General features: G+C 37.8%; 3 protein-coding genes across 3 annotated transcripts in view; 2 read left to right on the plus strand and 1 right to left on the minus strand.

Annotated features, from left to right (window-relative positions):
* Positions 1-448: 448 nt before the first annotated feature.
* On the plus strand, positions 449-4,430 carry LOC132862561 (intermediate filament protein ON3-like). Its single transcript, XM_060894627.1, has 9 exons — positions 449-1,153; positions 2,118-2,326; positions 2,423-2,483; positions 2,569-2,664; positions 2,752-2,916; positions 3,000-3,125; positions 3,266-3,486; positions 3,572-3,630; positions 3,748-4,430. Exons 1-9 carry the CDS (start codon positions 539-541, stop codon positions 4,089-4,091), a joined length of 1,896 nt encoding a protein of 631 aa, XP_060750610.1. The 5' UTR covers positions 449-538; the 3' UTR covers positions 4,092-4,430.
* A 3,642-nt stretch (positions 4,431-8,072) lies between these two features.
* Positions 8,073-16,302, minus strand: zgc:171775 (STKc_p38 domain-containing protein). The gene is made up of 12 exons (XM_060893924.1): positions 16,079-16,302; positions 15,070-15,199; positions 14,407-14,465; positions 13,139-13,250; positions 12,975-13,004; positions 12,098-12,145; positions 11,861-11,975; positions 11,381-11,452; positions 9,929-10,008; positions 9,691-9,769; positions 8,455-8,628; positions 8,073-8,350 (listed from the first exon to the last, which is right to left on the minus strand). Exons 1-12 carry the CDS (start codon positions 16,210-16,212, stop codon positions 8,289-8,291), a joined length of 1,095 nt encoding a protein of 364 aa, XP_060749907.1. The 5' UTR covers positions 16,213-16,302; the 3' UTR covers positions 8,073-8,288.
* A 1,827-nt stretch (positions 16,303-18,129) lies between these two features.
* Positions 18,130-20,233, plus strand: part of plxnb1a (plexin b1a) — a 75,817-nt gene continuing 73,713 nt past the window's right edge. Inside the window, exon 1 of the mRNA XM_060894222.1 lies at positions 18,130-18,140. The gene's annotated coding sequence lies outside the window, so the exon portion shown is untranslated. The remainder of the gene's footprint in view (positions 18,141-20,233) is intronic.

Consider the following 20,233-nt stretch of genomic DNA (forward strand, 5'->3'; position numbering starts at 1 on the left):
TACATTGCTCTGGATAAAGGCATCTGCTAAATGCCATAAAAGTCTAATCATAACTTATAGCAACATGAAGTTGGAAGATTTTTGGATAACGCCACCTACAGGTACACGAAGCAATAATAGCACAAAAAATGGACACTGACAGACTCTGAAATACACACCTACAACCCTTACTATCTACTGTACGTACTACAGACAGCACATGTATTATTATGTAATATAAACAAACCCTAACAAACTACAATCCAAATACAAAACTTGTACTTGCCAAGAATTTATGTGAGAACTTACTTTCTCTAGTGTGTACCTATGCAGCAGGGTGTGTCATAGCCTCCCCCCATAAACCATACATGTGTAGTCAGTACCTGCACTGGGGAGACGGGGAGGATGCACCAGAGGTGGAGTGGGAGGGTCTATATGACATCTGTCCCCAGCATAGACTTTAAAAGCTGTTCGCCACCACAGAGAAGGCACTCAGAGGGAACATCCTCGTAGTAAGCTCTCTTTCCCTCTCCACATTCGCATTCTCTCACCAGCAGTCATGAGTGTCAGACACCAGAGCAGAAGCTTCTCATCCAAAAGTAGTTCACGTCGCTATGGAGGGCTTGCCAGCAGTGGTTTCTCCAGCCAGACCTATACTGCACCCAGCAGCTCCAGGATGAGCTATTCTGCTGGCTACCGCCGTGCCGGCTTTACTGGTGGCTCTGGCTATGGCGGTCTCTCTGGCTTTGGCGGTCTCTCTGGCTTTGGCGTTGGCTCTGGCTATGGCGGTGGTGTCGGCATTGGCAGTGGCATTGCTGCTGGCTCAGGCTTCAGCCTGGGTAGCAGTGCTAGAGGCTTTGGAGCAAGCTATGGTCTTGGTTCAGGTATTGGAGCTGGCTTAAGTGCAGGTGGTGCCTATGGTGTGGGTGCTGGTTATGGTTATGGTTTAGGAAGAGTAGGAGGAGGGGGGGGAGGAGGAGGAGGAGGAGGAGGCGCAGGACCAGGTTTTGGCATTGGTGGTTTTATGCAACCACCAATCACTGCTGTCACAATCAACCAAAGCCTCCTTGCCCCCCTTCACTTGGAGATTGACCCCAACATCCAGATTGTCCGCACGAAAGAAAAAGAGGAGATCAAGACCCTCAACAACCGCTTTGCCTCCTTTATTGACAAGGTGGGTCATCCAATTTTCACAGTTTTTACCTAGTTAATACCTGTAAGATCTTTGAGAAATACTCAGTAGTAATTCAGTAAGGTCTTAGAATAGGTCATGTCCATGTCTCAGAATGATTGTCAGAAGCTCATTGAGTCCTAGCCTAGATATGGGAAATCTGTCTCTGCTGTGTTTTAACAGATTAAATCTTAAACACAAAAGTTTCAATAGAATTTTAGGTATTTTGTGCAAGACTTAGTTCATTTTGCATAAACATTTCTCTAACAACAATAGTTTGCTTTAAGTAAGATTCTAGCTTGGAAAGTGTAACTTAGTATGCTTTAATTAAGTGCAAGCAATTTCCCATTTACTTTGATGGGGGCACTATATGTGAGTGTGTATGTGTTTTGTATATGTTACAAATCTATTGTCAATCAATACATGCAGGAGGAAACCTCCATTAAATACCATGTCAGTGGTGTTACAGTGTTCTTGTGGATCCCTTTCATTCTTTTCTATTGTCCATTTTCATAATTAGCAGTTTCATTTGTTGAAGCCTTAAGGCATTTATTGTAATATTCATATTATTGAAACTATGTTTTGAATTCCAAAAAAAACACAATAATTGTTAGTATAAGTCTGTGTATTTAGGGCAAGGAGTGTCTTATCATGCCTGTTTTGGCCTGGCTATATTGTTGCCAAAGGCTGCCAGGGCCCTTGCCAAGGAGCTTTGCTAAAATTGTGCTAAAAGCAGATACAGTATATAAACAGAACATGGCCTGAGGAAGACAATGTAGTTCAATCTGGATCAATCTGGACTAGCTCTAAATATTCTAGACTGTTTGAATGCACACAGCAAGTGACAGGGGGTTTAGAATTTGCTAATATTTACAATATAATTTATTGAGCAAAACTTTCCCTAGAAATCGATTAAATCTTTTCCTAATATTAAAATCTATTCTATATGTGTTCATCCTTTCTGTAGGTGCGTTTCCTGGAACAACAGAACAAGATGTTGGAGACCAAGTGGAATCTTCTTCAGGAACAGACCACATCACGTTCCAACATTGATGGCATGTTCGATGCCTACATTTCCAACCTGCGCAGACAGCTTGATAGCCTTGGAAGTGAGAGGATTAAACTGGAGGGAGACCTGAAGAACATGCAGGGCATGGTGGAGGACTACAAACACAAGCAAGTTATTTAACCTGTAGTTTGCTGATACTGCTTAAATTCTGTTTGTTGTAGTTGCATAATTTTGTGGCTTAATCTGTTCTTATTTCTTTGCAGGTATGAGGATGAAATCAACAAGCGTGCTACTGCAGAAAATGAATTTGTTGTCCTGAAGAAGGCAAGCGCCATTACTATTCTACTGTTCAAATGTATTAAAACGTCATTTTTTTATTGGATTTTAAACTATACTTGTCCTCCAACAGGATGTCGATGCAGCCTACATGCAGAAAGTTGAGCTTGAAGCTAAAGTTGATGGAATTCAGGATGAGATCAACTTTCTCAGAGCTGTGTATGATGCGGTAAGAGAATGATGCAATTATATTTACACTGATTTGATTAAAAGTCTGTGTTGCAAAATATTTCTCCTTGGTGCCTTAAACTTTCAGGAGCTGCTGGAGCTTCAGGGACAAATCAAGGACACATCAGTCATTGTTGAGATGGACAACAGTCGCAACCTGGACTTGGATGCCATTTTGTCTGAGGTCCGTGCTCAGTATGAGGAGATTGCCGCTCACAGTCGTGCTGAGGCTGAGTCATGGTACAAGGAGAAGGTAAGAAAAACGCTGGACACTGGGAGAGATATTGTAATAAAATTAAGAACCACTGAGTTTGTGCTTTTCTTCTCATTTACCAGTTTGAGGAAATGCAGTCATCTGCTGGCACCTATGGTGAAGACATTCGCACTACCAAGGCTGAACTTGTAGATCTCAACCGCATGATCACACGAATGACGAATGAAATTGAGTCAGTCAAGGGACAAGTGAGCTATAGTCTTATCTTTTCTGGTCCATGTGTCTAATTTAGATGCACAAGTCATAGTTTAAAGTGACAAAACTCCCAAAATTCTACTCAGACAGCAATTTCAATTGTAAATGGTTTCTTCATGTTCTTTTTTTGTAGCGCACCAGCTTGGAGACACAGATTGCAGAGGCTGAGGAACGGGGTGAGGTGGCAGTGAAGGATGCCAAACATCGTCTTAAGGAACTAGAAGATGCCCTGCAGGGAGCTAAGCGGGACATGGCCCAACAAGTGCGTGAATACCAGGAGCTCATGAATGTCAAACTGGCCCTGGACATTGAAATTGCCACCTACAGAAAACTCCTAGAAGGAGAGGAGTCTAGGTCAGTCATCTTATACCAACATATTATGACTTAAAATTGCATTATTTGTTTGTCTCTAAAGTGCATTGTATGCATCCATTCATAGGATTACCTCTGGTGGTGGAACTGCAACAGTCCACATTCAGGAAACCAGCACTAGTGGTGGTATGTGTAATATGCACTTTGATAAATTTAATTATATCAAATACATCTGTATTTAATTGTAAATATCATTAAAGTTTAGATAAGGAAGGCAATTTTAATGTATGTATCTTTTTCCAGGTTCTGGACACGGTGTTGGTTATGGTGGCGGTTATGGCAGTGGTTATGGAAGTGGTTATGGAAGTGGTTATGGAAGTGGTTATGGCATTGGTTTTGGTAGCGGTATGGGATTAAGTGGTGGTTTGGGTGGCAGTTTCAGTGGTGGATTGAGTAGCGGATTGAGTAGCGGATTGAGTGCTTCCTATGGCTATGGTGGAGGTTCTGGCATTGCACTGGGGGGTGGCGGTGGCGGCTATGGTTCCAGCATTGGTTTAGGAGGTGTCTCTGGATTAGGTTTAAGTGGACAAAGAGGTGAATATTCGATGTCTCGTTCCTCTATGATATCCAAATCCATGCACCACTAAGCATGCTGTACTCATGCAGTCCATCCATGACTACCTCCAGATACATCCTTTTTGCCTCTGGAAAAAAAATTCAATTGGAAAAAATAATAAGACTAATCAACCATAGCCATAACATCGCCATCTGTCATTCAGTACCACCATTACCGCTACTCACCCACATTTATCCCTTATATGCCTAGCACACTATGCAGTTATTTAAAGACCATCCACTGACCTGCATCAAATATGTTGATGTGTCTCACACAAAGTATATCATCTCTGTGCAAGAAACGAATAGTGAATATCTACAGAAAAGATGGGGTCAAATGTTTAAAGAATAAAAGAACTAAAAAGAGACAATGGAAGGGGTTTGTGTCTTTTTTGAAACCTGTCATTCTGTTTCTAAAGGAAAATACAAAAAAGCGTTCAAAATATGGTAAAGGTTAATTAAAATAAGTAGTCCATCACGTTAACACAGGTTACATGATTTCTGTTCTAGAAATCATGTAACTTGTGTTAACGTGATGGACCATATTGTTGTTTTTAAGGTCTCTATTCGCATATTCCTCTGACAGCTGTCCTTTAATATCATAAAAAAATTGATGCAATTTAGTTGCTTAGCATTAATACTGAAGAAAGTGGGCAGAAAGAAGACTTTAAACACTTAACCAGATAATAAATTGGCCTGACATTACACATAAACACTACATCAAACTGCTCCAAAATAGCTACAAAAGCCACTCACCAAGCATGACAAAAAAAAAAGCTGTAAAGCACGCTCAGTTGATGTTCTTTAAAACACACATTACAATGTGTAACATTGCGTTATGGATAATACTGAAATAGTTATTTTTCATGATGCAGTCATTAAACTGTGGATGTAAAATAAAGCATTTGACATTTAGACAAATTTGGGGGAAAAGCAAGCAGGAAATGGTTGGCAAATGAAAATAATACATGCAAACATCAAATGCTGTGTATGAAAACAGCAAGAAAATATATTATTATAGGGTCTTGCTCAGGGCCCCAGGAGTGGAAGCTTGGTGGCATTGGGATTCAAACTCACAACCAAAAAATGAAGCAGAAGAGAACATTATTCAGACCAGACAAGTCTTGGTACAGGCTGTTTAGACTGGTATAAGCTAATTTATTGTGTACACATATGAACAAGACACAATGAGATCTTAAACCTCTTTAAAACCATCTCAATACATGGCTGTTGGGCTATAAAGACGAGCTAAGAGACAATTTTAACCTTGAAGATACAATTGCAGCCTGCATTTTTAAGTATAAAGTCCAAGACTTGTAAGTGTATAATTTATCTTGACTGTTTTGCGACTATTGTCTTCATAGGATACAATTTTACAAGATTTTTTTTTAGAATTTTTAAAAAATTGTAGAACCCTTTAACAACTATGTTTGGACTGGATTACATCACACTTTTACAGCTCATTCATAAGAAATAGCTTTTCACATTAAAAATATATGGGGTTACTCTGGTTTCCACACCCAATCAAAAGGCATGTCACTGCTTCATAAATGTCATCCCCCTTGTGTGTCCATGGAGGTTTGTGAGACCCAAAACATCTTCATAAAATTATCCCTTTTCTTCATCAAAGAATCTGACAAAGACCATGAGTTGTGCATTGTCTGTGTTCTCTGTGGATGAAATTAATTTAGCTTTTTTTATAGCAGAGCTAAGTTGTTCAAGCAAATCATCATCAAGTATTTCAGTTTGTCTTGCATCAGTGGAATCAGAACAGGGTATTTGGCTTATTTTCTGGATTATTTCATCCAATGGAACTGGATGGATTATTTCATCCAACTGGAATATTTCATCTGTTTGAGTCCCTTCAAACAGAGCAGTCACCACTTCACTCATACACTCCTGTTTTCCCAGGACCCATGCTACTCTTAGTGAGGCTTCTGTTGCCTGCTCCGTTTGTGTGACTATTACACTGCTTGTAGCATCATAGGATTTCAGCTGGTTTATTTTTGTGGTCCTTACCTCTGTGTTCTGAGGGTAATTTTGTTCACAATGTGCATGCTTGGTTTCACAATGGTGTTTCACGTTACCACTTTTGATGATTTCTACCGTTTCATTGCAGATTAACCACATTGGTTTTCTGCTTCCCAAAGGGAGCACAAATGCATATTTTTCTGTCCACTCACTCTTAATCTCGCGGTCTTCAAAATCGACTTTTCTTTTCTTATCAACAGCCAGCTTTGAGCACGCCATTTTCACTTTCAGTCAGCAAAAAAGTCAGTTATCGATATTTATATATATTCGATATATATATATTCGATATATACTGCTCTCAAATGATGAGACTGCCTGTTCACCTGCCTAGCCCAGAGATGCGGACCAAAGTACCCTAGTCCTAGAGTGACCCAAGACAAAGCCTAGACACCCATTTGAAGAACTGTGGGGAGACCTGAAGATGGCAGTTCACATACAAAAAAAAAGCTTTGCAACAAAAAAAAAGGAAAAACCCAACAAAGGTCTAATGTTTACATTGTTAGACAAAGATTACAACATTTTATAGATGGGTTTAGGGCTTTGCTCAGGGCTCTAGCAGTGGCAGCTTAGTGAACATGGGATTCAAACCAACAATTCTCTATTCAATAGTCCAACACCTTTAACACTAAGCTATCACACCTCAGTGTAGTTTATGTGTGATGGACAAGTACTTTTTTGGTTCTTTGTTTATGCTCATGCTTACTATTTGCTCTAATTTATAAGTACAAAGTAAGCTGATATCTTGGGTGTAAATTCAGTGGACATATGCGCTGGGTGTTTATTATTATATATATATATGTTATGCAGAATAGTGATGATGCCAACAGTTGTGTTATAGTACGGAGTGTATTTTGAGATTTTGTTTATTGGTGTCCATTTTTTTAACATAACTGAGCTACTGTGCACAAAAGGTGTGTTTCTGCAGAGAGATGTATGAAGAGGTCTGAAAAAGTACTACATGCATAATTCTAACTACAAATGCAAGCTCAAAAGTAATAAGTGTGGTGCACTCAACATAACTGCATTAAAAACTTTCTGTCAGCTGTAAAATGAAATACCTACTTTGCCTAAAACAGATGTTAAGTGCCGCTAAGCTCCATTCAAAGGAGTTCCCAAGAGACCGTAAATCTTTAAAGAGTCGTTAGAGGCGACGGTTTAATGACTAAAAAGACTAAAAATGACTAAAAGGTTTTGCCTTGAGAAAACAACCATCTTGAAATAAAATGCTTCACATTCAAATGTTTTACTGGCTGCTTGTGCTCGAGCATTACAGTAGTTTATTTACTCATGGCATTAAAATATACTTATAAGTCATGATTATAATCTAAAGAATGTTTAATTTTAGCATTTTAATGTTGAATCAAGTGGGCAAGCAGATTGTTTCTCTGAGGTTTGTGAGGTCTGACATCACAAAGGACCAAGCTCTTTATGTGCTATTCTACACTCTCTGTACTTATTTGGCTGTAAGAGCACATGGACATAGGAATATATTTATTACCTTTGTGCAATACAAAGTATGTCATCCATTAGGTGCCATCTATGCACCACGCCACAGACCTTTTAGATTTTATTCAATCTATTTAAAAGTATTTAACCTACACCCGTGCCCATGTCTCTTATACAATGTTTTATATATATATAATCATCAAAATTGTTGTAGGATATCAGAAATAGCTTTAATAAAGGATTTATTAATTATGCATAAATGACTCCTAGTTTAATTTGTTCGGTTCATCTACCATATACGTTCAGCAATGTTGCTGGCATTTTTAAATCGACCAGTTGGGTGTGTGTACTAAAATGGATGAAACTACGTATATGATAATAGTACACCTGCTGGACAATGTGCAGCTGTATGAGAGAAAAGTCACAGCTTCATCAGAGTCACAAACACATGAAAATCTAATGCCTTCTTCTGCTGTGTACAATTTTATTAAATTGTATTTTAATAATGTTTAATAATGCTTTCATTTCAATTAATATTCAGTGGTTTATTTTTATTAACGTAACTACAAATACATGGAAAACAACAGGATAAAACTGGATATTCATGTGAAATAAAAAGAGAAAAATGTAACCTTCGAGCTGGCTGTGTAAATAAACTGCGTTTCTCTCACTGTTGGTGTGTTGGATAACACCATCATGTAGCTTAATCAGTAGTAACTTTATTGCAGCATATTCCCAGTTCTGATGAGGTGTTATATTGCAGTTTGTCTAGGATTGTCTGGGTCAAATGTCATGATCTCCATGTGTATAAGGCCTGAAAAAAAAAGAAAACAACATTATATCAATATTATTATTATTGAAGGTATTATTTCATTACGTGATTGTTGCAGTCTGTGTGTATATGTGTGTGTTTCTCACTCTTCCACTCGCTAACAGCCAGCTCCAGGCTCTCAAATGAGTCGTCATAAGGGGGAGACTCAGGTTCATTTTCCGGGTCTTGGTAGTCAGAGAGGTAGGGGTGAGACATCCCGTCTTTAGCTGTCAGTCTGGCTTCTGGGTCCAACATCAGAGTCTTCTCAAGCAGATTCACAGCTTGACATATTAAACATGTTACATTAGGACTAGGTACAGACCTACGACTATGGACATAATTAAAAGCTCATTTTATACACACAGCATGCAGCTTAAGCAGTAAATATGTACATGGTAACGCTTTCCTTTAAGATTTTCATAACTGACACAGAACGTCAATTAATATGATCAAACTGTGGATTTCAGCATTAATCAGTTCCTTCAGGATTTCATGACTTTGTGATCATAGAAATGAATGCAGAATTAAACACATATATATTTGTGATATATGCGAAGGAGTTGGAGATTTTTCAGATTCAAAATGCACATTCAGACAAAGCCCTCTTCGATTCTTGTGAGTCAAACATAAATACAGCGATCACAGGAAGTGATTAGATATCGCTTTTCATTAGTAGAAAAATCCTCTTCTTGCAAATTCACCGAATTGATTTTTCCGCAAAAAAGCAGAAATTCTCAGCAAGCTGCATTGTGAGTTTTGGAAGTAGCTGCCACAAAACAAAGCACTTTTTAGCTGCAACATTCACAAAAAAATACAAAACACTGCAACAGATACATTAACACATAAAAACATGGAACATGAAATAAATAACACTTGTGTTCGTTAATTTAAATTCAATAACATGGAAAGTAATCAGCAGAAGTAATCAATGTTAGTATATCAAACATGTGGCACCATCATTTTGCTAACATTTAAACAAACATCCATTACATACTTGTGTATTCCATTACCCATGGTTGTTCCAGGTTAACTACTGTAGAAAATAATGTTAGTTAAAGGACCCTTTCTTTCCTTGTATAATCCTATCACCAGAGGTTTCCTTATCATTCAGTAATAAACTACCTCCCAGTACACCCAGTCATGAGTCTGAGATTTCTACTTCATTTGTTTGTGCTCCATCTAGTGTATAAAGAATGATAAGTCAATACAAGCGATAATGTCAACGACGGCAAATGACTAGCTTTCCCTCACAGTACTTTGTTGTTCCATTCAAAATTTCCCTTCATCCTCACATTTATACAGTTTGTGTAATGTAGCTAATTATTGCAGAGGCAGAGACAGACCGTTGGGATCCATGGATGGGAAGATGTCTCTGAATACTTTCTTTTTCTGGACTGGGAGAGACTGTACGTAAGCCCTTGCCTGCAAGCAGATAAGTAATTTCATTTTTAGTTTAAAAAAAAAGACCAGAGCAGAGCAGACCACTACCGTATAGCTTTAACATCATGAAATCAAACTTTGAAATAAAATTAGCCTTAAAAAACATTATTGGTGATTGAATTAAGCTTAATGGATTCCTACATCTTTGCTCTGCATTTTCTGCACCAGTGATAAGTGTGGTGTTCCTGTTAGATGGAGGATCATGTTCAGCTGGTCCATACCTAGGTAACAGGATTAAGGAACCTGCAGACAGGGTTGAGAATGAGGAAATGTATGGAAATAGAGCTTTGCCCCCTATGGACACCAGGCATGGCTGGAATTTGAACTCATGACCTTCCGATAAGGAATCCAACAGCTGACCTTATGAGGTATCCATGACTCACACTAGTGTTGCTGGGGTATTTGGTTCTCTCAGTTCTACCTGGTTGGTTATAATTCTTGTTGTTAGTGTCTTTTCATTGAAAAATGTAATCTTTATTTTTAACTTTATTTTTATTAACATCCCAAACACTTTGGCAGCCGGTCCCTGATTACAAACAAATAGATTACGCATATACACATATACCTATTTTCACCAATTGTCATTTCAATTTCATGTAATTACCTATTTATAACATGAGAAAAGAACACTAAGCCATCAAAGTCTCAGACAATGTTCTGTAAGATGGAAAGTTTTTTTATAGCTGCATTTTTTAAACTGGCTCCTTAATGCAAAGCATGCTGAAGTACACATGATGTCCAAAAAGTCAATACCTAATAAGAATAAAACTACATATACTTAATTTTGTATTTCTTATTCACAACATATGCTTTGTATGCTCAGTATTAAGCTCTGTGCATTTGCTCATCTAGTGTATCATGTTTTGGGGATTCTGCTCAGAGCATATTTGCTTGATATATTAACAGTTTCCTGACTTTTCAGACACTCTGTATTTGTGTGGGACTTTCTGGCAGGCTTTGTTTGTCTTGTGCCATGTGTTTTTTGTTGTTGTTTGATCACGTGTTTGCCCTGCACTATACTTTACCCATTCTCACCTCTGCACAACTGTTCCTCATGTCTTCCCAATTACCTTCCCTATTTATTCCTTTGGTCCTGCGTCTGCTTTTTTAATGTGTCCTTGTCATTGCATGCCTCCTATTTCTTGTATTTCTTCTCTGTTTTATGCTCTTATTTTTGGCTTTATTGTATCTTGTTTATTTTGTAGTTTTTTTTCTTCCCTTGTGTTTCCCTGTGTTTGGTCAGTCTAGTTTGGTTTTATAAAACCCTTGTTTGCTGCCATTCCTGCATTTGAGTCTGATTTTCCACTCCCCAGAGGCACACAATTTCCGACACTATTACTCAACAATATAATATAAAACAAATGATCATAAAATCGTCTCGTGATTTTGACTGTTTTCCAGAATTCAGAATGCAGTGGATTTTTCCAGCCCACCACACACAGTACTGTTCCCACACTGCTGAATGAACACTGCTAATTATAACTCCTGCTTGGAGCGACCTGCACTGAAAATATGCTCATCCTAATAATTTGGTATGCAGAACAAATTCAAAGATGTTTACAGAGAACAAATATAAAGGGAAAGAAAGGATACTGTCATTTCCTGGAAAAAGCACCTCACCGGTGATCATCTCCGCCAGGATGCAACCAGCAGACCATATGTCCACTGCACAAAGAACAGGATTCAGGTCACTTGGGAAATTACAGATGTCAAAAACTAGTTTGTATTATTTTTACTGCATTAGGCAAGACAGTAATACTATCTTATCAAGACTACTGTGTGTTAAAAACCACTCACTTCTAGTCCAGATTAAAGCATAAACTACCCAGAAACCCCAGACAATAATCTCCTATACTTATATTTACATTTACAGCATTTGGCAGTATGGATACATTAATGCTGGTTCCAAAAGTAAAGCCAAAGTTACAATTAAAAAGTTTTATTTTAATAAATGCAAAAGATAGGGAAAGAAGTGCCAGTTGAAGTGTTTCCTGAATAAGTATGTCTTCAACCGCTGTTATATACTCCTACACTATATTTTGAGGATTAACAATTAAAAAGACTAAAAGTCACCTGTCTGAGTATAATGCATCCAGTTGAAAATGACTTCAGGGGCTCTGTACCACCGTGTCACAACATAGCCAGTCATCTCCATCTCTGCATGTCTTGCCAAGCCAAAGTCCAATATCTGGGATTGTGTGTATAGATAAGTATTCAGGAGAGAAAGAGTGAGAAATCGTTAGCTCAAGAGACATTTATTCAACTATAAAAAATATCCTGAGATGTAGCGTTCCACAAGATGTCACTTACCTTTAACTCACAGTTTTCATCAACAGCAAGGTTGTTTGGCTTCAGATCCTAATGAAGAAGATCATAAATCTTATCTTAAATCTCAAAATACTGGGCATCCCACTGAACTGAAGTGAACTAAAATTAAGTTTCATTTAACTATGATTTTCTGCAGTAGTCCACTTGGACAAGTCATAAACTTAACTCAAGATTAATAAGCCATACTGTACGTGTTGAGAACTATGATTTAAGACACAACAGGGCATGATGTTGTAGGAAAATAACCAAAGCTAAGTTATGTGGTATTAATGTAACTGCTGATTTGTATTACAGATGGCACAATTGTTTCAGTCTACTACTGTTTTTACATGGATCATCCGGCCTTCATATTTTTGATCGGCTGCTCTCCTTCACCTAAGCCTCTAATTTGATCTGGGCTTGGGACCAGCACTGAGAGGTATACAGGGCACTACTGTACTGTTAATTACATTTACATTCACAGCATCTGGCAGCTTATATTTTTATCTCATTTTATACAACTGAGAGTTAAGGGCCTTGCTCAGGGACCAGCAGTGACAACTTGCTGGATTCAAACTTAAACCCTCCCAATAGTCCAACACCTTAACCACTAAGCTACAGTACCACATCCTCACATTAATAAATCAAAATGAATCAACAGTTTCTGATCAATAGGAGTCGAGATTTCAACAGAGCTGTGCTATAAATTCACTTTAATAACATCACTACAGTCTCCATGTGGTAGTATTCTGTGTTGTAGACAGAATAGCTCTTACGTATAAACTTGTTTAATCTTAAAAATAGATGAGTTCAGGAAATTTCCCAATCCTAGTAATCAGTAATGGCAGGGTGTGTTGTATGTGAGCTGTGTTATTCATACCCGGTGTATGATCCCAGCAGAATGGATGTACTAAAGAAAAAGAATTTCAGTGATTATTAGCAAGCTGTTAGTTAAAAACAGAGAAAGACTGCAAACATTTTGATTTTTTTTTTGCTATAGTGAACAGTGGAATAATAAAAATACAAAAAGGAATAATCCCAGACCTTTAGCCCTCTGAGTAACTGGTAGAACAAATACACGATGACTTTTTCAGTGAGCCTCCTCCTCTTCAATATGTGCCCAAGATCCTGAGCCACAAATGGCATTACCAAATAACTGTATGGCACACACACACACACAAACATACATATACACAACACTGCATTACTTGTCAAAACGGTTGTGGACACCAAAAAAATCACACAAATGCATTTTTTCTAGACATTCCATTAACCTTTGGAATATGGCTGTGGGAATTTTCCCACATTTACAGCATTTGACAGACACTCTAATAATCCAGAGCAACTTACAGTTTATCTCATTTTTATACAACTGCACAATTGGCGATAAAAAGCCTTGCTCAGGGACCCAGCTGTGACCAGACTGGTGGACCTGGGATTTAAACACACAACCTTACAATGGGTAATTCAACACCTTAACCACTAGGCTATGACACCTCTGTCAGGCACCTCCATCTGCAATGGTACAGCTGTTCCTATTAACGTGGTCAGTGAGTGTAGTCTATTTGTACAAAAGAAACTACAGCTGAACAGGTTTGTGGACATCATACATATTGCATGCTCACTCTAGACTCTCAGCATGTACGGCAAATGGATTTGACATCTTGCACAAAGAAGTTGAAATACGAAACTTCTTCACATTCATTTTGTGTTTCCAGTCTACAGCATATGCTTGTGTATGAATGGAAGCCAAAAGGAATGAAAGTGTAGTGCCTTTATTTGCTTTTCACACATCCAGTTCCAGATTTTTTCTAGGACGGCTTTCCGCTATCATTTGGAACACGGTTGTGGGGATTTGTCTGTTCAGCCACTAGGGGTCAGGCACTGATGTCAGGAGGTCTGGCATGCAGACAGTTTTCCAGTTCATCTTAAAGGTGTTGAAGTTCCTCCACTCCAACCTTGAAAAACCATGTCTTCATGGAGTTCACATATGCGTGTGATGGTCAGGTGGAAACAAACCTTAGTAATAATAATAATAATAATAATAATAATAATAATAATAATAATAATAATAAAAATAATAATAATAATAATAATAATAAACAGATTGAAAAAAAAGAGAAAAATATGCATAATAAAGAATATCACCAAAGTTTAAGTGATATCACCTTCTGAAGCAAGCACAAAGACATATACCCCCCACCACAAAACCCCCAACACACACCACAAACACACACTTTCAGCTATTTAACTTGTCATGACAAGCAGAGAATTTCTGCAAAGGTATGAGTTCTGCTTATCTTGCTACTTACAAAGTCTGGAATTTGTCCAGTGAGGAGTCAGGGGTGAAAACATCCAGTAGACAGATCACCTTTAAAAACAATCAATAAGATATACATGAATTAATTTTAGTGTGCTACAAAATTCACTTAATCCCAGTTGATAATTAAGATTATTCAGAAATTACAATGTTACAGAGCAATATAATAGACATGTAATTCCAAGCTCCTTTAGAATATCTGGATTTAGAAAATAATCGATTTGCATCCTTATGTAAACATTTTATCATTTGAGATCATCTATTTTGCAAGTCACCGTCAATGATCCAGTTTTGATGGAGATTAGATTTCCAGTTTGGGATTGAAAGCCAGACAGAGATACTGTTCACTGTACAGTATGTGAAGTCCTTGAGACTAATTCCATATACAATACAAGACACAAAGTGGATTATTTACCAAACACAAAACAGGTCTGTCCAGGGAGAAGGATTCAAGGATTTTTCAGTGCTTTGTCAAGCTCTGGCTTGTAATGGTGTATATTTCCTGTTATGTTGGTTTAACTGTTTTGGTAAGAATCTCTCTGTCTATCTACAGTCTAAACACACTGTATGTGTATATAACTTATTCATTTTGGCTAATAACATTTTTATTACAAACCAGGCTTTGCTGTGGGCTCAATATGAATCTGTGACTCACATTGTCATGTTGGATGTGGCGTAAAAGGCGGAGTTCTCTGTAGGCCCGCTTTGCATGGATCAGAGACTGGAACGGTCGGTACAGCTTTTTAATGGCCACCTTCTCCTTCGTTTTCTGGTCAATAGCAGAGCTAGACTCACAGACACAGTGAATACAGTAAGTGGTTGGAATAATTGTTTTACCGGCATCTAAATCATCGTCCGAGTGAGGGATGTCCAGGAAAGGTGAGGGAGAGACGGTTAGTGTAAGGATAGTAAGTTGGATAGTAAGTGAGCAAGAAGCAACTTTTTTTTCTTTTTTTTTTTTCAGGGATCCTCAGCTGCACAATATAACAGACTAAGCTAACTTGTGACAGTAAGGGAATCAGAGCATGTCCTGTTTTCACACCTGGAAGAAGATTAATGTTATATATATATATATATATATTACATTACATAAATGAAGGTGGTTTAGGTTTTTCAATTGTTTAATTGTTTATGATGACGACAGGCACCGTTTGGTGACGTCATCCAAGCCCCACTGTCTGCTTGCTGAAACTTGTTGCCCCTCTGGTATGCTACACAAGACATAAGCCTATTTATTTCCTACATAATGGCAACTTAAAAAGACTAGCGTTCTCATATCGGATGGCTTTATCGTTTTCCTCCTAACAAAACGAAAAGACATGCAGGCTAAGAGGGAAAATCACTGACTAAGCAGATTAAACAATGCCTACAGCTATAATATTGTGTATGGTTTACAGAGCCATTTTTGTTTATATAAATGTTATATATGCTTTTTACATTTTTGATATATAAAATATAATTATAGTAGAATTCTAAATGCTTATAATATAATTATAGAATTATGAGAATTATTATAGAAGTTTGTTATAGAATTGTTATAGAATTTTAAATGCTTATAATTCTATGCATTAAACAACACAATAATCTACAGTAGTTAGTGTGAGGTATGCACACAGGTTGTACAGCTGAACTGTCAGTGTTGTTAGATTAAATATTCCCCTTACCATACTGTCCCATATGCCCCGGTGCCCACAGGGTTTAATGTTGTGTATCGGTCCGGAATTTCCCATGCAGTTTTTTGGACCTCAAGCCGGTGGAAGCCCGATCTCAGAGGGGAAGCCATGAAAGGTGAAGCCATGAAATAACAATATGGTAGTGTGCTTGCTCCCAGTAAGCGCACGCGCTCGGTGCTGTTTGTGCTGTTTGTTGTTTGAGGCCCTCGAGCTCGGAGACACGCCCACTTCAGAGCGCACCTTAGTGTAGTCACGTGGTTTCATTTACAATCCCAAACCACTCCCTATTTCCTACACAGGTGCCCTACAGGAGGTCTGGAAATACCTGGGGTTTGTACCACTAAAGGCTATGTCCAATATAAAAGCATTATAAATACAACCTATAGTTCATTCATTATAAGGTTTGGGGAATGATTTTAGTGCATTTCTGCAGGGCTCTCAAGTGTCATGCATTGAGAGTGACAGTCGCGCATTTCGGTCTTTTCTCACGCTTTTCCCACACATTGTATTTGTCACGCAGAAAATCTTTTTAACTATTTATCATATATTTAATAAGCCGCAGCGCCCAAAATGTATCAGTCCGCACCGCTGGCTCTATGCAACCGGGCAGGAATCAAGCGCGTCTCCCCTGGAGCTCTTAGTCGAGCCTGACACTTATCAGCCAATCATAATAAGAAGCTAACAACCAGAAACAACAGAACAGAAACAATAAGAAACAACCAATGAAAAAAAACATTAATTAGCAAGGGTATTTTCGATGGTCGGTTTGAACAAAACCTCAACACGAAACAGCTTGTCTCTGGACGGGACATTGTCCTCAAGCTTGACCCTAAAAATGTCTGGGCTTGAGCTGAACTGTTTTAAATGGGAGCAACATTACAAATGATAAAGGAGTCCAAAAAGGCAACAAACATTTACACACACACAAACACACAAACACACACAAACACAAACACACACAAACACACACAAACACAAACACACACAAACACACACAAACACACATTAATAAGTGGACGGGGGGGGGGGGGGGTTGCTGTAGGGTTTTAAAATGTCACTCTTGCCTGTCTTCAAAACTTGAGAGCCCTGTTTCTGCCTCTGCCCTGTGAACAGTTTGCATGTTCTCCATCTGATTCTGAGTTTCCCTCCAGTCACTACAGTTTCCTTCCCCAGTCCAGAGTAATAGGTTGTTTGGCATCCTTAAATTGTAGAGTTGGCACCCTGCACATCCTGCCAGACAGACAGACAGAGAGACAGACAGACAGATAGATAGATAGATAGATAGATAGATAGATAGATAGATAGATAGATAGATAGATAGATAGATAGATAGATAGATAGTAGTAATTGCTGGAAGCAATAATCAGACACTTATCTGTGATTGAGAAAATGTATTTATATATGAGCTGTTGTGAAATTTTCCATTTTCTTTCACAATTCTGGACATTGCCAATATTTTCTTTAGTGATACTGCCTACATGGACCCGATGGTGTATGTTCTTCACACTTCAGTGTTATCCCAAATACTGCAGATAAGTGCTGATGCCCCCAGGGTGTAAAATATATCAGATGAATCCTGCAGGAACAAATGGAGCCTGTTATGAAGTGTCAGTGTGTATATTTCACATAGCTACAGATCAGATGTGCAAGTGTAAACTTGTCTTTTGACTTTCTGTACTCACTTCATTCCATCTTTATTTGTTATTCAAGGATCACAATTTACAGCTACAAATGTGTAAATAATATTAAAATTTTATCAACTTCTAATAAATATGATCATTATATGTAACACCCCAAAATGCTTTTTATTATTGAAGGTGATTTTTAAAGAAAACATTAAGGAGAAAAAATCATTAGAGGGATAAAAAATTATTATTTTGTATGTGTATATGAGGCTTTTTCTGGATTTTACTAAAAAAAAAACACTATTCACTATACTACCATCTACTGGCGAGTAAGTGTAAGTGCATCCAAAGACATGAACAAAGTGTCCCCGATTCAGGTGATCAGATTCTCCCAGAGTTCTGTTTAGACCGTGGGAAGACCCTAGCAGGTAAATAAAATATGCTTATAAACATTAAAGGAACCCTATAACTGTCGTGTTTTACAAATATTGTCTTTCTGTAATAGCAAATGCATTCAATAATGTTGTAACTAATATCCATGTTACAGTATTAACAATAGAATGGCAAATTTGATAAATAAATAAAATAAAATGTTGAAAATCTTTATTCTTTATTTATATCTGGAATCTTTTTTTCTGTTATTGATATAATTGGGGTCAAGTGACATACAACATGCAAAATGTTAAGCATGTTAATAATTAAAAATATATGTTTTACAAATTGCATTTTCTATTTTATTTAGTACTGACCTGAATACTTGGTATATAATGTTCAGATACAGTCCACAAGACACAGTAATAACTGAACAAATGAACCAGTTCTAATGTGTACATATGCTTGCTTCTTACTGTTTGATGTTAAGTGGATGATCAATGACTACAAACTGTAAAAAACGTAAAATACTAAATCCATGATGTTCCTAGATATGTCACTGTAGATCAAAACATCTGCCACATGCATATTATCATTTTCTCCCCGAGAAAATCCTTGCAGGGACTTTGGTTTTCTCCCCAGTCCTAATGTGTTTTTCCTGATTGGTATCTCTAAATTGTCCGAAGTATGTGAAAGTGTGTGTGAGTGTGTGTGTTATTGTGCCCTGAGATAGGTTGAAATCTCTCCAGAGTGTCTCCTGCCTTGTGCCCTGATTCCCAGTTGGTAGTAGACCTCTGGCTTTGTTCAATCCTGCATAGGATAAGCATTACAAAAATGGATGGATAGACAGATATATGGATGGATGGATAGATGGATGCATGGATCATTGCACTTCATCATTTAAGGTGCTTCTGATGTTGTGAACTGAAGTCTGTAAGCTACTCCTGTTGGTCTGAGTTGGTCTTTCACAAGTATTTAGACATTTCAAAGGATTGCCATTATTTTTAATCACTGGCTGATAATTTGCATATAACACATGGTGAGAAATCAAGTTTTGAATATTTGTCTATTAGTTTTTCTATTTGTGTTTATGAAAGTACCAACCAAGTATCATTTACAGAAAGCATATTCTAATCTCAACATCATTATAGCACAACATGAGGCACCTTAATGCATCTCGCTTTATAAATGTGCACTATAACATGACTGTGTGCATATTGTGTTTGTGGAAAATAATATATTGTGGAGTTAACCTTGGAGTGCTGAGACCAGGGATAATGCTCATGGAAGAATAAATCAAAGGGATTTGTTGGGATTTTAACATACACATGTCAGGGTGAAAAGGGATTGGTTGTATTTTTATGTGAAGTGTACAGAGCAGGGCAGACAGACATCATTGATTGTTCTTCCTGCAGAAGGTACAAAGTTCTGTGAGAAATTGCCTCCATATACAGACACACCCAGTGACATCCTTTTCACACACTGATGGCCTTGATGAATACACACCAACCCACATGTCACTCAGCTAAAACACACACACACACACACACACACACACACACACACACAGACACAAATACACATACACACAAATTCCTTCCTCGTAATTGTTATCTCTCAGTGTTTTACCCTGACATGTAAAAAACTAAATAAGTTTGAATAAATCTTTCAGGTGTAATAGCTACAAAAAAAAAGATCTATGATAAACATTGTAAAAATAATATCCTATGCTCAATTTTCTCACAGTTGTTTTCATATTGTTATTGCATCCTGACACATTTTTCTGACCTTCACCTTTGAGTATTGAGCTGGTTTGAGTATTTCAGAAACTGCCGATCTTCTGGGATTTTCACACACACAACAGATTCTAGAGTTTAAACTGAAAGGTGCAGAATAAAAAAACCTTTGGGTTATCAACAGTTCTGTGGACGGAGACGCCTTGATGATACAATTAATCAGAGGAAAATTTGCAGTTTGATTCGTGCTACCGGACTATTTACAGCCATGGTGAGCAGAAAAGCATCTCAGCATGCACATGCATCAAACCTTGAGATGGATGCATGAGACACTATTCACTAAAGTGTAAATATGAGTACATGAAGATACAGTTTAAAGCTTTCTTAGGGCCGTTAAGAGTACAGACTTAGCA

Source organism: Tachysurus vachellii, chromosome 19 (assembly GCF_030014155.1).
Source record: "Tachysurus vachellii isolate PV-2020 chromosome 19, HZAU_Pvac_v1, whole genome shotgun sequence".
Classification (NCBI taxonomy): Eukaryota; Metazoa; Chordata; class Actinopteri; order Siluriformes; family Bagridae; genus Tachysurus; species Tachysurus vachellii.

Excerpts from the sequence above, each read along its gene's own strand:
- LOC132862561 (XM_060894627.1), top strand. The coding sequence starts at position 539 with ATGAGTGTCAGACACCAGAGCAGAAGCTTCTCATCCAAAAGTAGTTCA. Across the intron at positions 2,665-2,751 it reads TCAGAGCTGTGTATGATGCG|GAGCTGCTGGAGCTTCAGGG; the intron begins GTAAGAGAATGA and ends TTAAACTTTCAG. Across the intron at positions 2,917-2,999 it reads AGTCATGGTACAAGGAGAAG|TTTGAGGAAATGCAGTCATC; the intron begins GTAAGAAAAACG and ends CTCATTTACCAG.
- zgc:171775 (XM_060893924.1), bottom strand. The coding sequence starts at position 16,212 with ATGGCTTCACCTTTCATGGCTTCCCCTCTGAGATCGGGCTTCCACCGG. Across the intron at positions 14,466-15,069 it reads GCCACATCCAACATGACAAT|GTGATCTGTCTACTGGATGT; the intron begins GTGAGTCACAGA and ends TTGTTTTTAAAG. Across the intron at positions 8,629-9,690 it reads CCCATCCATGGATCCCAACG|CTGTGAATCTGCTTGAGAAG; the intron begins GTCTGTCTCTGC and ends TAATATGTCAAG.